General features: G+C 37.4%; 1 protein-coding gene across 2 annotated transcripts in view; it reads left to right on the top strand.

Annotated features, from left to right (window-relative positions):
- The window catches only part of tshz2 (teashirt zinc finger homeobox 2), a 69,957-nt gene extending 64,632 nt beyond the window's left edge, over positions 1–5,325 (top strand). For both annotated transcript variants that reach the window (XM_055187580.2, XM_055187579.2), the window contains exon 2: positions 1,531–5,325. In XM_055187580.2, the coding sequence (XP_055043555.2) occupies positions 1,596–4,559 (2,964 nt within the window). In that variant the 5' untranslated portion in view covers positions 1,531–1,595 and the 3' untranslated portion in view covers positions 4,560–5,325. The remainder of the gene's footprint in view (positions 1–1,530) is intronic.
- The last annotated feature ends 12,649 nt before the right edge of the window (positions 5,326–17,974 follow it).

The following is a 17,974-nucleotide window of genomic DNA, read 5'->3' as shown; positions in this document are numbered from 1 at the left end:
TTGACTAATGCATTTCGCATTTAGCCGTCTGTCTTTCCTCCGCAGTACAAATAGCACCCGATTGATCCCTCCAGGTGTAGGGTGTCATGGTAACTTTGCTTGCTTATATAGTAAATACTTTCACGGAGCACCATTAGCAACTATCGTAAAAGTCTTGTAAACAACGAGACGGGCAAAAACATGCCGGTTGACGAAAAAAATACATTGCAATGACTTAATCGTTTGTGCAAGAAGTTCAATTTCAAGTTTTCGCTCCAAACATACAAATCATCGGGATCACTTCTTGTATGGCCAAACTATGTATAAACATCTCAGTACATGCAACATGATTGTCCCCCATCACTACGAGTGCATAAGCACATTCTGAAATACATGATATATGAAAGATCATCATTGCTGAAGATCAAGGTCACGGCATGGCCCCTTGTTTAAAGGACCGCATTTTCCGGGTTTGTTTGGAGAGGTTAAATCCCAGCTCCATCTTTATCCATTTGCTGGCAGCAGTTCACCTCCAGGTTTGCTCTCGAGGCACCTCTTAAATATTGATAAAAAAAGTCTTATTTTCAGCATCCAAAGTCTCAGGACAAAGTAAGAGCTACATAGTGCAGCACTTTTAGCCAGAGTTCCCCTCATTGAGCATTACTAGCTCGAAAAAAGAAATATTAACCACATGAAAAGCAAGTGCCTGGTCCGGGCTGTTAGGTCCTATGTATATTTAACCGAGCACATCTGCCGTAACAGCTCTTGAAATTCAAAGTGCCATCCAAATATGTGGTTATGAAATATAGATAATCATGATTTTTCCTAACCGCAACGATTGATGTAATTGACTGACTACGGCATGTTTTATTAAGTGAATAATAAAGTAAGGTTTAAGAAGCCATGAAAGATTTAGGAAATGATTCTTAATGTAGTTAATAACAGTTAATCTGTAACCAAGATACAGTATGCGATCAAAAGGATGTCAAGTTGCTTGTATTTATTTGAACTGAATTTATGCCACAGTATCTGAATCTTCCGAGCGTGCTTCCTTTCAGATGAAAATGATTGACAGTAAATGAGAACTTTTTTGACATTGTGAACTTACGTTGTATCTTAAAAAGCAAAACATATCTTCAGATCAACTTTGCCATCTTTAGGTTTGTATAATTCAGAGGGTGTGTGTGGGTGCAGGGGTCACCTACACTTGTAATAGATTTACAGTGGGACTATTGCGATAACACTTAGACCAGCCTAGATAAAAAACTTGTTACTTTGCACATATTCAGTTTATGTAAACAGATGAAATGTAGTGGGTTGTTACGTATCAATAACAAGACACACAGACTTGAGTAAAAGATAACAGTGCTATTCTTAAAGAAGGATTGCAGTAGAAGATACATGTAATGGTTTATAATAATAAATTGTAATTAATATAACTGGTGTTTTTTCTTTAATTACATCTGAGTAAATTTCACAGTGCATTTAAAAACTATACATTAAATACATGCAAGATTTTAAGTCTTTATTTCTCGTTCCTCTGTTCTTCAGCATATGAGCAGGATGAGGATGCCGGTGCCCAGGATTCGATCGCAGAAGAAGAGGGTGACAATGACATGCAGGCAGAGGATGAGAACTCAGAGAAACCCACGTCCAAGGACAAAGACGACAAAGAGACAGACAATAAAAGCAGCTACAGCATCCAGAACTCTCCACTCAGTGTTGTGTCCAACCAGGAGGTCGAGCTTGAATCCCGTTTGAGCGATGGCAGCGAAAGACTGTCTGACTTTAAAACCTCACCACCAGGAAGTCAAAAGGACACGGAGAGCAACGGCCCGAAACTGAAGGATGACATGCACAGTAGCCTGGAGAAAATGAGGGCCGCCTATGCCAACTTCCTGTCAGACTCCTATTGGTCCAAAATTGGACTAGATTTGAAGGTTGGTAACACAGGCAGTAAAACAAACTGTGACAGCACCAACGGGAGTGCCAAGAGTGAGTTTGACTGGCACCAGGACGCACTTTCAAAAACCCTGCAGCAAACGCTGTCCCCGAAACCTGTGTCGAAGCCTAATCTATTCAGCTCCGTGCACCTGTACAGACAAAGCAGCAAGGCGTGCGGGGCGGTCTTCACCGGAGCCAGCAGGTTCCGCTGCAAAGATTGCAGCGCGGCATACGACACACTGGTAGAACTGACGGTGCACATGAACAAGAGCGGCCACTACCAGGATGACAACCACAGCAGGCAAAACATTGCCTCCACTTCATCATCCAAGAACAGGAAGAGGAATCTTCAAGACATGGAGGGCAAGGAAGATGCCCAAAAAGTGCTCAAATGCATGTTCTGCGGCCACTCTTTTGATTCGCTGCAAGATCTAAGTGTCCACATGATCAAAACGAAGCATTACCAGAAAGTGCCTTTGAAGGAACCTATTCCAGTACTTACCCCCAAATTAGTCCCACCATCAAAGAAACGTGCATTTGAGGCCACAAGGCCTTGTTCGCCAGACTCCACCACAGGGGTCCCGGGTTACAGCGAGGCCCAAAGAGCATCAGGGGCCGCCAGTGCTCCCAACAACCGCTACGGCTATCAGAACGGTGCAAGCTACACGTGGCAGTTTGAAACATGCAAGTCTCAGATCCTAAAGTGCATGGAATGCGGAAGCTCACACGATACACTTCAACAGCTCACCACTCACATGATGGTCACCGGCCACTTCATTAAAGTCACAAATTCAGCTTCCAAGAAAGGCAAACAGCTAGCCCTAGACCCTCTGGCTATAGAGAAAATGCAGACATTAGCTGAACCAGCAATGAACGAACTGGAAGGAGAGAAAGTTTCTCCAAAGAGCACAGCATCAGGTGACTCAGATAGGGTAACTCCGAGAGAAAGGTCACCGGAAAAAGCAGAGAAAGATGGAGACAAGGAGGACAAGCAAGAGGATGAGGATCAGAAGTCAACTGAGGGTGATTTTAAGTATCCATATTTGAGAGAAGAGGACCTTGAGCAAGGGTCCAGCGGAGGGGGGGACATTCTTAAGTCTTTAGCAAACACGGTGGCATCTGCGATTAATAAAGCTCAAACAGGAACCCCCAGCTGGAGCGCTTATCCTAGCATTCATGCAGCATACCAACTCTCAGGAGTGATCAAGTCCACATCATTTTCCTCTTCTCCTCCCATCCAACTGAAGCAAAGTCTCCACCACAAGCACAGATCTATCACTCCCAAGGGGAAGTTCTATCAGGGCCTTCACGCACTTGAAAGTTTCCAGGGACATCACAATTCGGACATCAAAAAGGAGAGGGGCGTCGCAATCGAAGGCAAAGAGAGCGAGAGCAGCAGGTTTGATCTGGCGGAGAATGACGACAGTGATTGTCAGGATGACTCCTCTTTCTCTTCAAAGCTGGATGCAGACTGTGTAAGTGATGAGAATGACACAATCAAAGGAAAGTTGAGCCCGGCTTTCTCTGACAGAGGGAACCCGTCACCCAGCCCCCCTGCCAGCAACGGTCACAGCGGTTCTTCAGAACTTGTCAACGACTCCCAGGAAGTACTTAGCATAAACCCTCTCAGCGCACTGCAGTCTGTCTTGAACAATCATTTGGGTAAAGCAAACAAGCCCAGGCCGGAAAGTGTTCTTTCCCACCGCACGCAATCTATATTTTCCGAACTGAGTAGAGGTTTAGAGAAACCCATATCGGCGCTCTCAACAGCCGCTGCCATCAGGGCCAGCAATAGTTTCATGTACACAAACAACGACCAGCCGATAGACCTGACAAAGTACAGACACAACAAAACGACCCCCTCTCTCTCAATGCGGACATCCACCCCAGTCCCGCAGAAACATGCACTCTCTGACATCGCGGATATGGTGAAGGTTCTTCCGAAAGCCACGACGCCAAAGCCTTCCATGCCGACGAGAGTGCCCGTCATGAAGCTGGAGACGGACGTGCGGCGTTTCGAAGACGTGTCCAACGAGTTGTACTCGGTCCACAAACGTAAAGGTCGACAGTCTAACTGGAATCCCCAGCATCTGCTCATCCTTCAAGCTCAGTTCGCCTCCAGCCTTTTTCTGACTTCCGAAGGCAAGTATCTTCTGTCGGACCTTGGTCCTCAGGAGAGGATGCACATCTCAAAATTCACAGGGCTTTCAATGACCACCATCAGCCACTGGCTGGCCAATGTAAAATACCAACTTAGAAAAACAGGAGGGACCAAATTTTTGAAGAACATGGACACGGGCCATCCGGTCTTCTACTGCAATGACTGTGCTTCACAATTCAGAACGCCCACTGCATTTATATCCCACCTCGAGAACCATCTCGGGTTTCAGATCAAGGATATGAACAAACTGCCCATAGAACATCCGACTAAAGTAACGGAACCTGAACTTTCAAAAGCTCTCACCGTCAGGCCGACGGACTCGCAGATCACAGAAGAGGAAACCGACTCCAAGTTCAAATGCAAGCTTTGCAGTCGGACATTTGCCAGCAATCACGCCGTCAAACTTCACTTGAGTAAAACTCACAGTAAATCACCGGAGAATCATTCGCAGTTTGTCGAAATGGACAAAGAGTAGATTTGATGATTTTTAATACCTGTAGTAATCTTGTTGATAAATAACTGTAATTGCTCTGCTTTTATAAAACACGGGTCAGATTGTCTAATTTGTTTTGTTTTACCCTTTTTTCCATAATGTTTAAAGTTTTACATTATGTAGTATGCTTAAATTTCAACTTCAGAATCAACATTTCATCATACTCAAGACTAAAGGGGTGCACTGTGGCTGGGATAGAATGAAGCGTGCTGTTAGAAAATAAATAATCATAAAAGATAAATACATGCACCCTGTTCAAATGCACCACACCAGTAAGGAAATGTATTACTGCTTGAGACATAAATGCTGATGTTTGCATGCAATAGCTCTGGCTATGACTACTATTTATTTGTATGATATGGCAAGTTTTAACTGTATTACGTTTAAAAACAATTTGATCGATGCATTAACTGTAATTGGCAAAATGTCCTCGCGTGAACACGCGGGCGCTCGGACAGGTGGCCAGACACGCATTAAAAACATTTACTGAAATGTACAGTATATTTGCTCTGTAAAATGTTTGTGTCGCGACGATAGAACAGAAAAGCACTTTAATAAAAGTTTAATCACACGTTTAGGCGCAGGTTCAGTGTGTGGGCTTACAGATCCCGACTGATTTGACCCAAGGATGTCTCACGTTAATGTATATTTAGCATTGCAGAAAATAAGGGTCTCATTGGAAAATGCGTTGTGGGACAAAGAAACACTGCACCTTTTATACCAATACAAATAAAGCATTAACATTTTCTATCCGTCTACAAGTCTTTACTTCAGATCTGTTGTTATGAATGGAATACAGCTGATTTTGCCAAGTGGTTGATGTCCTCAGGGCAACATTAAGTTGACAACTATTCAATCAACCAATCAGATTTCAGAAATAAGTTTACAGTTTGTTTAAAGTTTAAGCTTACAACCAGGATTAGCTGCTTCTAGACCATTGTTTGCCTGATTTTAGGGTTTGGTTAGGGTTGGGGTGGGTTTAGGTTTGATTTACAAAAATGTTGTCCTTGAATCAACACAATATGTTTTCTCACTTGGCAAAATCAGTTTGGGCTGTAATTACATCATTGTCTGAAAAAAAATGAAAGAATTTTATATTTTTATGTACGTTATTTCACCATGATGTCAACCTGATATTAGGTATTGCATATGATAATAGACTTTGCTCTACCCTATTTCAGCCCAGCCCACGAAATTTCATTATATAGTCACGTAATTTTTTATTCTTTTTCATGATATCACGAATTTCCACGTTTTCCGTGATCATATAACGTATTCCTGATTCCGTATGATTATCACGTATTGGTTACTCAACTGTATTGTCCTATTTTCTTACCATTGTTGCTTCGGTTTAGGGTTAGATTTACATAAAATGACATCCCTCCCCAACGCCAGGCGACATAAAAAAAATAAATCAGAAAAAAATTGTATAAACCAATATATAAAGTGACATTCTAATGAAAGCACCAAATCGGCAATGGTTTAAAAAATACGAAAAAGCAGTTGAGTAACCAATACGTGATAATCACACAATAACAGGAATTCGTTATACGATCACAAAAAATATGGAAATTCGTGATAATATCACGAAAAATAATAAAAAAATGATGTGACTATATCACGAAACCCCGTTTTTACTTTTTTATAAAGTAATCTATCTAAGGTTTTCTTACTCTGAAAACCACTCCTTACCAGTGATTAAAAAAATTACATTATATTAGGCATGGGCTGGTTACCAGTTTCAAGGTATACCAAAGTTTTAAACATTCGAAGTTTCAAAACCACTAACATTTTCTGTAATGCCGTTTGCAAGGTATGAGCTGGGTTTACACAAAATCAATTAAATCATTAAGTCATGTAATTTACATTTAATATATATTACAAAAAACATTTGACATTTGAATGAAAATTATAATTTAAAGTTTTTTTCACCCAGCATACATGTATGTTGCCTAAAAATGAAATGTGTTGGTTCCAGTTAAAAAGTTGTTGTTTGTATACGTCTGAAATTAACACATTTTTGCAAATGGCAAAACCACAATTAGTGCTGTCTCACGATTGGTCGCGACTAATCGTTTGCAGAATAAAAGTTTTTGTTTACATAATAATGTGTGTGTACTGTGTATAATAATTATGTTTATATAAATACACACACATAAATGTATAATTTTAAGAAAAAAATATATTTATATAATAAATATTTATATTTATATATGATATAGATTATATATAAATATAAACATGTATATACACATGCAAATGTTTCTTAATTATATACATGCATGTGTGTATGTGTATTTATACATAATTATTATACACAATACACCCACATATATTATGTAAACAAAAACTTTTATTCTGCAAACGATTAGTCGCGACTAATCGTGAGGCAGCACTAACCACAATACTGTGAAAGCGTGGTATTTTTGCTTAAGGTTATCATACCTCCAAAATCTCATACCGGCCCATGCCTACATTATATATTTCTACTGGAAGACTCTTTCGTAGGGGCGACAAAAATTTGCTGGTCCAAACATGCAATCTCCATTTCTCAAATTCATATCCGAATGCTCTGTATTCAGTTGACAAGTGCCACTATTACTAATCAACAGATGCATTTACATTTATGCATTTTACGTTTTTATCCAAATTGCATTCAAGCTATGCATTTTATCAGTGTGATCCCTGAGATCCAACCCTTGACCTTTTATGCAGCTGATGCAATGCTCTACCAATTCATGCAACTTAAATTGTATCTACAATACATGTCCTTCCGTATGATGCACCTGCGCTACATAAACATCGACCTTCATTTTTAAAACTATCCTAAAAATATCAACCTTTGAACTAAGCACAATTTATTGCCATTTCCTTATTTTTTAGCAATCAAGTCAGCAATTACCCCTCCCCATCATATCTGTTTTACAACAGCAAACTGACATTTGATTGTAAACCGGAGAAAGCGTCCGTTGATTTGTGCATCCTGACACGGACGTGCCCTCCTTTGTTGGAAACGAGCAGGCAATCACGATTGCTCATCGGATGACTCCTAATGCAGTTAAAGTATTCTGCAATAATTCCTCCTTGCATTTATAATTACAGCCATAGAGCTCACACCTCAGTGCACAGATTAAAGTCATAAATTATTTAGCGTCTTGCCTCACCGATGGATTCTTGATTCCCTCCGCCGAGCCATTAAACCTCGGAATACCAACTTCCTTTAAATGGAAGCCCGAGGATGATTTAAGATAGGCCGAACAATATGACAAAACGAACGCAATATTCCGGTCATTTGTGTTTCTTAATTAAAATTGAGAGCGTGCCTCTAAAGTCAAATCGAGGCTCGTCAAATTGAAGCGTGCCGTGGCCGCGGTAACTCACAATTGAGTCATTTAGCCTTTGCGGTTAATGGCGAGGTTTTGAAATGACCCTGCCACCGGATGGGCACGTATGACGGGGGAACATCTGAAATGGTTTTCGAGGTAGCGCCTCAATGTCAGAGATTCACATTAAGGACCTGGGTACTTTTCTTCAATGTAATCAGGGGGAGGAAATTAGCTGTTTCTAATATTAATTCAGAACAATAATTCAAAGTCATTTGAGATTTATTGCCACATTAAAGGAAGGCTGAAATCGGATACACAATCAGGGCTTTAAACAACCTCGCAATTAATTAACTGTGTCTGCTGTGTTTATACAGGATGGCGGGAAAAAAAGAGAAAAAATTAAAACCGCATGCTAAAAGAACAATAAGCGGCGAGCAAATGAACGAACGATTATGTTGATTATGATGTTATTGTCCTGATAAATATTGCTGGGTAATTTGCACATAACATCTTTCGAAGACCTCGGGGTGTGTCTCGTTTTACAGCACAGTCCCCTGCGATGTCAATAAGCGCAGGGTAAACACAAATTTAGGCACCGGCAAGGGCCTAACAAATGTTTCATTGCGCTGCAGAGATCTGGCACCGCACATGACAAAGAGTTTAGGGGTCCAAAACCATTTAAAATCTTAGGTTTTTTAGAAAACACATCTACATAAAACTTCCCTCTGAATGCTTAATCCAGCAAATGTGCTTGTGTCTTTCTCAGGCCCGTGTGGATGGGGTTGTCAGACAGACACTTGAGATGTGTCACTCGTCTGCCTAATTAAGTCACAGCCGTGGAAAAGAGTCGTGCGCATCCAGACACTGATTTTAAACCGCACCGAAATAAAACATTTAAAGTGCACTAACTGGACTGAAAATAAACTCAAATTTGTGGGCAAAAATGCCAGCGAGTGGTTAAGTGTCACATGTCAAATGAGCAGCAAAATAATGGGAAAGCCTGGAGTGAAATGTTCGGAAAATGACTAGTGCTTTGGAACGTTTTCATTGTTTCGGAATCTGAAAGATGGGTTAAAATGTCGTCACATCGTTTAGCATACAATCTAAATTGTTTTTCTAGATTGCGATTATTTTCCAGTTGGTTCATAATTGGTTTTGTGTCACGACTAAGATTTTGCAATAAAACAGACATTAACCCTTCAGACCTGATTTTCAGATGTTTAACCAGTGTGCCTTATTTTGATTGATTGCCATTTTGATTGATTTGAACCACAAAACATGTGATGTCCATTCCATTGGACACAGGGTCTGAAGGGGTTAAGGTTGAATTTGTTAGCATTAGCTAACATGAACTAACAATGAGCAACATACTTTTTAGCTTTTTTATTTTTTGTGAACTTCTCGTGTGTGTGTATGCCATGAGAGATGTTGATAAAATAAAAAAATATATATTGGCACCGTAAAAATCTGTAATTTATAATAATTACTTAATAATTAATGACTAAAAATAATTTCATGATATGCCATCATTTTCTTTTTTTTTTTTATTCCAAGTCCTCTTTGTCTGAGATCGAATGCGGTCGATTCAGAGACAAGACCAAGACCTTTAAAAAGTGGTCTTGAGGCCAAGACCGATCTCGAGTACTTCAATACTAGTTAATAGCAATACATACCAATGTTAACAACTTTACGATTTTATAAATGTATTAATAATTGCTAAAACATGAAGTAAGATTAATAAATGCTGTTGAAGTATTAATCATGTTAGTTTATGTTGGCCATTGCTTTAACTTATATTAACAAATACAACCTTATTGTAAAGTGTTCCCAAATAAAAATAATCTCTTTAAAGGGGACATATCATGAAAATCTGACTTTGCCCATGTTTGGGTCCCCAGTGCTTCTATCAATCTAGAAAATGTGAAAAACATCAGTACTTTGTTTTGGTAAACCTGCAAGCATGTGAAAAAAATGAAATTTGGCTCCCCTTGTGATGTCAGAAGGGGATAATACCGCTCCTTAATCTGCACTATCCAAACACACCACTGCCATTTAGATCAGCTCATTTGCATTCAAAAGGACACACCCAAAAACGCCATTTTTTGATCACACCTACAAAGTGGCAATTTTAACATGTTATAATAAATGATCTATATGGTATTTTGAGCTAAAACTTCACATATGTACTCTGGACATACAAACATTAAAATAGTACCATGAATTGCATAATGATATGAAACATTACCTATACAGATAAAAATTATTTGACATAAATGAAAAAAAAGTTTTCTAAATCAATGATTGCATCTCAAACTGTCGAGTGTTTTTTTATTTCTCCTAACATCCGAGACAAAGCGAACGCCTAAAAAAGAAAGCTGGGATCCTTAAATGAAAAAGAGCAACAAGGCTGTACTGTATATACTGTATCTCTAAAGGCTTGTATAGTTGCATGCAGACTTGATACGCAGAAAGCGTTTGGCCAGGGCATATGGCCTGTGTTTTGAGCGTTGTGTCAGTGAACCCGGCTATGTTTACAGGAGGAGAGAGAAAGTTGAATCCTGATGGAGTCGCGACTAATTCATATCTGTGTGAGTGACAGATAACCTGAGGGCTACCGGTCTGACAGCAGGACCCATTACAGCCTCACACAGCACGGATCAACATCATCCAGGAAGCTCACAGATGGGCTGCACGTGGCCGGCACACATGCTAATACGCGCACGTATGCCAATAGACATGACTGTCGAAATAGATTGAGATGTACCAACCACAGAGACCTGAGGCTTTTGAGTTTCATTAAATGGAAACGTAACTTTCATTTTTCCTCTTAGCAGTGGGATGTCACTGATTAAGGCCATTCATAACCTATAGATGCATGCTTGCATTTGTGCGGTACATTATTTTATTGTGGCAAGCCTAAGGCACACCTGTGTAATAATCATCTTGATATGCTACATCTGTGAGGTTGGTGGATTATCTCGGGAATGGAGAAGTGCTCACTAACACAGATTTAGACAGATTTGTGAACAATATTTGAGAGAAATGGGCATTTTGTGTTCAGCCCGTGAAAAATGGGGTAAAATCAAAAGTGTTGCGTTTATAATTTTGGTCAGTGTATGTAGCCTACAGTAGCATGCTTTTCATCACTATAGAGTTAGATGATGTTTCATTAAATGGAAACATAACTTTAATTTTTCCTCTTTGCAGTAGGATGTCACTGATTAAAGCCATTCATAACCTATAGATGCATGCTTGCATTTGTGCTGTACATTATTTTATTGTGGCCAGCCTAAGGCACACCTGTGTAATAATAATCTTGATATGCTACACCTGTGAGGTGGATGGATTATCTCGGCAAAGGAGAAAAAATGATATATATTATTATTGTATAGCATGCTAACAGACACACAGGACACCCGAGCAACCTCAGAGCCACAACCTGGCAACCACCCATCCAATGGCAGTGATTTTTGCAAAGGTAAACATTACTCACATCTCTGCAATTGAGAGCTAATTGAACATATTGAAATGTAATTTTGCAAAACACATTTGACGATTTTCTCTTTCTCCTTTAAAACTTACAGCATCTTTGCTTGCCTGGGAACATTACCAAGATGGCAGCCAAATGAACCAACAAGGGTGGCATCCACTCCTAACATAATTCTCATCATTGCATCGCTGGGTATAGTCGTGTCGAGAGTGCATACTGGGGCGGGACCGCCATCTATGGCAACGGTTCATCACGTTTCTGCTTTGCTGGTTAGGAACAGCTGGGGCGAGCGGTCGGACAGTCATCGAGTATCAGCGTGGCGGCTGGGATTGTGCTGACGGCTGCAAAGGGCCTGGCCAGGAGATCAGTACTCAATGAAAATGTGTGATTTGTTGCTTTTATATTTTGGTGATGTCAGCTCTAGTTTGAAGCAACTCTACGGACTCTGGGCTTTCGCTGTGTCACAACACTGACACCGGAGAAGTGTTTTAAACCATTGCACACTCATTCCCATCCACTCCAGTTACTTCTCAAGAGAGAAATTTAAGGGCGTCCGAACAATGCCGAAGTGATAACAAGTGCCTCTAGATGTTGATGATAGTTTTTGAGGCACAAACAATGGCACAACACTGTTAACATAAGAGGATATTTACATAAAGATAAATAAAGATGAGTATTTTAGTGGATATTTCGAAATCCGCAATAACTACTAAAATTGTCAGCGATACAGATAAAAGTGTAATAAAAGATATCTTCAGGTTCATTTGAGATTAGCTTAGTTTGTTTTTAATCTATACACATCTTTGTTAAAGATATAGCTTTTGGATGTTTCAATTAGGAATCGACTGACCTGCAATTCTACTGATATATATCTCAAATGAAGAAGATATGGTTAAACCACCCTACGAATTACGCTAAAACAAAATGAAAGGTTTTTTTGTTAATAGTTAAACGATTGATTAACATTATGCATTTAGCACTAGCAGATGCTTTAATTGAAAGCTTCTTGTAGTGCATTACAACACATTTGACCTTTTAAAAGTGCAGTGTGTAACTTTTAAAAGGATCTCTTGACAGAAATGCAGTATAATATAAATAACTATATTATTAGTGGTGCATAAAGACCTTTCATAATGTATTGTTATGTATTTATTACCTTTGAATGAGACGTTTTTATCTACATACACTCTGTCTGACTCACCCACCGCTAGCTTAGCACAAAGACTGGAAGTAAATGGCTCCAGCTAGCATACTGCTCCCAAAAAGTGACAAAATAATGCCAACATATTTCTATTTATATGTTGTGATTTGTATAGTCACAGCGTGTACAAATAACAAGTTCATATGAGACACAGCCATAACTCTGTCTGACGCACCCACCGCTAGCCTAGCTTAGCACAAAGACTGGAAGTAAATGGCTCCAGCTAGCATACTGCTCCCAATAAGTGACAAAATAATGCCAACATTTTCCTATTTATATGTTGTGATTTGTATAGTCACAGTGTGTACAAACAACAAGGTCATATGCGACACAGCCATAACTCTGTCTGACGCACCCACCGCTAGCTTAGCTTAGCACAAAGACTGGAAGTAAATGGCTTCATCTAGCATACTGCTCCAAATAAGTGACAAAATAATGCCAACATTTTCCTATTTATATGTTGTGATTTGTATAGTCACAGTGTGTACAAATAACAAGGTCATATGAGACACAGACATCTATTTACTGTGTATACTGGGAACTATATTCTGAGAAGGTGAAGCACTGCTACGGGACGCACAGAGATGAAAAGGGTATGTAAGGACTTATCTAACTCTGGGGGATAAGGTGAATAAGTCCCAAAAAGTCGGCATGTTCCTTTAAAATTTTGTGTCCTGCTTGCTACCTCATTTCAAATTCAAAGGAACTGCATATCACTACAAATAAAATGTTAAATATTACACATAGTTTTGTATGCTGCATATTTGTATATGTACTGTAACATGTATTGATGGGTAATGCTGAGTTGCTAAGATACTCTTTCTTTCTTTTTTGGAAGAGCGACACTTCATCTATCCTTGAAAGCGCGTCTGTCTCTCCCGTGCGTTTCTCTGTATCGCTGACTGTGCAACACTTTATTTCAGCCGGCCTTTTGAAACGGTGACTGAAAGTGAGTGACGCTTTGCTAAAACCTTTCAAAACGTTCTCTCGCAGGTAGAAAAGAGATGCTGCTCAATCACCGAGCATGTCTTTCCAGGGCCGACCCGACGTCAAACATAAAAATGAAACAGAATGAATATTTAAAGACAGCCATTACAAGTTGAGCTTGCCACAAGGAAGACAGAGAAATGGAAAGGAAGGGAGGAAAATAGCGACTGGCCTGAAAACGATGACGGTGTCTGTTGGTCTGAGGTGTGTAGTTTGATGGAGGGCTGTTCTAGATACCGCAGTCTGCCAAAGAGCTATTTAAAGTGTGCGAGTTCCTTTACCTGAAACTTTTATAAAGTGAGATTTCAGATTGTCAGCTCTGTCAGTTTTGTTTTTTAAACGAGCCGTCTATAGTTCAAATGTTGTGAGAGCTTTTAGAAATGCATTTGTAGGAGCTTTGAAGTGCGGGAGACTATAAAAAAGCGGAGTTTGGTGGCTTTTACTGTTTTTAGATTTGAGGCCGTCTATGTTTAATTGTACAGTATACTTATAATAGCAGATACATTTAAAAGTGAATCATCAATATTTGTGAACCTGGACCACTAAACCAGTATTAATTCCGTAGAAATTACAATGTTATTGCAGCTGGGTTGCCGGTAATTTACCGTAGATTTAAATGTATATTATTTACTGGCAAGAGTTTGTTCAACGTTGAATAAATTTTAGATATTAACAAGTCTTTATCTTTACAGAATAAAACTATACAATAACAGCTTCATGCAAAGCATTCTGGGAACCAGAAATCATCATCAACCTTTTTCTGTTTTTTTGCTTCAGATTTTGTTTCCCGGAATGTTTTGCTTGATGCTGTTTTTTTAGTTTTACTATGTAAAGACAAAGACTTGTAAATTTGTAAACTTTGAACAAAATATTGCCAGTAAAAAACATCAATTTAAATCTACGGTAAGTTACCGGCAACCCAGCTGCCATTTCTACGGCATTTTTTTACAGTGAAGATCTTGTTTCATGAATATATTTTGTACATTTCCTACTGTAAAAATATAAAAAGTGTATTTATCATTAGTAGCCTAATATGTGTTGGGTCATTCTACAGAAACGTCCACTTTTGGTATGGCAAGATGTTGTAAAATGTATTTCTTTTTCTAACATTTAAACTTAGACCACATTATTAGATCCCTTTGACTTTATGAGTATACATAAATGGCAGCTTAGTAATTTTTTATTTTTTTGTGTGCATGTACTTAAAGACCGTATACACATTTTTTTGTCACTGGTGTTACCTTACTTTTTTAGCTAAAGTGTTTATGAAATATTATTTTTTATTTTTTTCAGTACATGCAGTCAGAGGTAGAGAAAATTAATGATAATCTAACTAATAAGGAGATAATGTTTTATGTATTTTAATCATGTTTATTAAAAGTGTGAATGAATGATGTTAGTTCAATTTCGCAACCATGTATTTGCTATAACAATTAAAATATTTGAAAAACAGTTATTAACAAGCAATGATACAATTCTTTTAACCTTAATTCTTAAGTGTAGCAGAATTCAATGAATTTAAAATGATCATCATGTCACATGTGACAGATTTTATTTAATGTGAAATATAAAAAAAAAACACAGTAACACCAGTGACTGGTGTTACTGATCTTTACTGGTTTTACCCATAAGGAAGGTGACACCGATGACAGTAACACCAGTGACAATTTTCATTTGACAAAATGGCTGCTGCAATTAAACCACATGTTGTCAATCATTGTATACTCACTAAATTAAGTCGTTTAATCCATTTGTATTCTAGTTTTTTACAATTCCCAAACAATAAAGGAGGTCATACCAGTGACTTAAACTAAAAGCTTCATATGAAATCATGAGATAAATGAGAAGATTTTTCTGAAAAGAGACTTACCATTGGCTTCTCTTCATAGATCTCCAGGAAATTGAAAGAAGGAAGTCAAGTGATGTCATCAGTGCAATTTTCATTTCAAAATAAGAGCTTTTGTTAAATGGTAACACCAGTGACACAACTCCAGGGGACCACTACTTTCATTATATATTTTATAATATTTATTTAGCATTTTGTTTTTTTTATGTAATTTAAATCATTATGTTTGAAAGTTATGGACATATTATGGTACATTAAATGGAAGAAAACACTGTTTTTGACCTGAAAATAAAGCATTTTCCCTCTGTACACGACTGTGGAATTCTAATGAATTAATAAAAATCAAATATTGGCATATTGATGGCTCAAGGAGGTGTAATTGTTCAAATAACATTGTTTCATTTTAAAGTATAAAAAATTTAACCCTAAAGTGTTTTTAAAGTGTAATATTTCGTAAAAGCTAGGGATAGAAAAATGGACATTTCCGTAGAATGACCCTGTTGCTAAGGACTTTATTTGGACGACTTTGTGGTTTTCTTAATATTTAGATTTTTTGCACACCCAGGTTCCAGATTTTCAAATATATGATATTTCGGCCAAATATTGTCCTATTCTATAAACCATACATCAAACCATACATTTATGTATATATATATATATATATATATATATATATATATATATATATATATATATATATATATATATATATATATATATATATATATATATATATATATATATATATATATATATATATATATATATATGATACTGTCTCTAAAATCCAGTCTAAAGTCTCATAAACATTTCTGTAGAAATTACAGTATTACTGACAGCTGTTTGCCAGTAACTTACTGTAGATTTAAATTGATGATATTTATTGGCCACAATTCGTTCAAAGTTAAAGGAACATTAAACATTAACGAGTCTTTATCTTTACAGAATAAAACTAAAATAACAGCCTCACGCAAAGCATAACATAAATTTAAATTTACAGTAAGTTACTGGCAAACAGCTTCATAGTTATCTATCATTTGGATAGTTATGCAGCTGTTTGCCAGTAACTTCCTGTAAATTTACATTTATGTTATAGACAGTTTCAGTAGTAACAACGTAAACAAGCGGCTTTCGTGGTCAACACGTAATTTCCGTTAAACTCCACTAAGAATAAATAACAGTTTAAGTCCTTTTAAAGTAGTTTATTTATATAACAAGCAAAATAAACAACACATAGATTATAGGAAGCCAAAACATTTGTTATTTCCGACAAGGTATTTGTTCAGGAGTTCGGTTTAGCAACTAGTCAGACCATTAAAGAAACTGAAAACGGAAGTAACGTTTGGACCAGACGAGTAGTCGTGTCATCGCAAGTGCGTCCGTTGAAACAGTCTTTAATGTTACAGCACTTTTTTTCAGTGTAGCCAACAATACATTGTATTGGTCAAAAATGATAGATTTGTATTGCCAAAAATCATTAGGATATTAACTAAAGATCATGTTCCATGAAGATATTTTGTAAATGTTCTACCGGAAATAAATAAAAAATGTATTTATCATAAGTAATATGTGTTAGTAAGGACTTCATTTAGACAACTTTAGGTGATTTTCTCAATATTTCGATTTTTTGCAACCTCAGATTCCAGATTTTCAAATATATAATATCTCGGCCAAATGTTGTCCTATCCTTACAAACCATACATTTGAAATCTCAATTAAACTTTATTTTTTTGGTGCAGGGTCACATATATGTGTTCCCGTTTTTGAAATCCAGACTTAAGTCTCATAATCTAATGATCAGCATCAAATTTTGATTTCAATAACTGATTTCACATTGATTTTAATCTTTGACATGATCTTACTCAGTTAGTAATAAAGATATAAAGGTTATGTTTTATATTTATATATTTGAAGAGTTTGGTTCCAAAACGCGATAAACGCCATTTTTGAAAAAAATGAGTTACTGCCAAAATCAGTATTATATCAGGTCAGTAGTTAAAAGTAAATAATTAATTTTACGCAAAATCCAATATCCGCCGTGTTATTCTGTCATCTTTTCTCCCGACAGCATCAAGCTTCTCATGCTAACACATTGACCCCAGAGGATCCTATGAAAAACTTTCCATAATTTTACTCAAAGTCAACGAAAATCGAGCAGGACCAAAAACATTTTACAGCTGATCTCTGTGAAAGACGTTAAGCGAAGACGTCAAGTAACCGCAATGACAGTGATCTTAATATGACAAAGTAAGTGTTTTGATTAATGACATTAATGTTTATATTTTTAATTAGTGTGTACAACTAGTCAACTAAATGAATATAACATGGCAAAGATGAATGCACATTTATATAGGCTATTGATTCAATAGATTTATAGCATTTTGAATAAAAACTTGTCATGGATTTATTGCATTTTGTGGAAAAAATTATCCGTTTTTATAATAAATCTTTGAAAATCAACTTATGGATTTGAATTTTTTATGTTTTTATAACCTAAAGATGCTATGTGAAAGTTTGTAACAGAAAATAGTTGTTTTCATCTTGTCA

Source organism: Misgurnus anguillicaudatus, chromosome 13 (genome assembly GCF_027580225.2).
Source record: "Misgurnus anguillicaudatus chromosome 13, ASM2758022v2, whole genome shotgun sequence".
Classification (NCBI taxonomy): domain Eukaryota; kingdom Metazoa; phylum Chordata; class Actinopteri; order Cypriniformes; family Cobitidae; genus Misgurnus; species Misgurnus anguillicaudatus.
The sequence above is the reverse complement of the archived record's forward strand: the minus strand, read 5'-3'. Positions and strand labels throughout refer to the sequence as shown.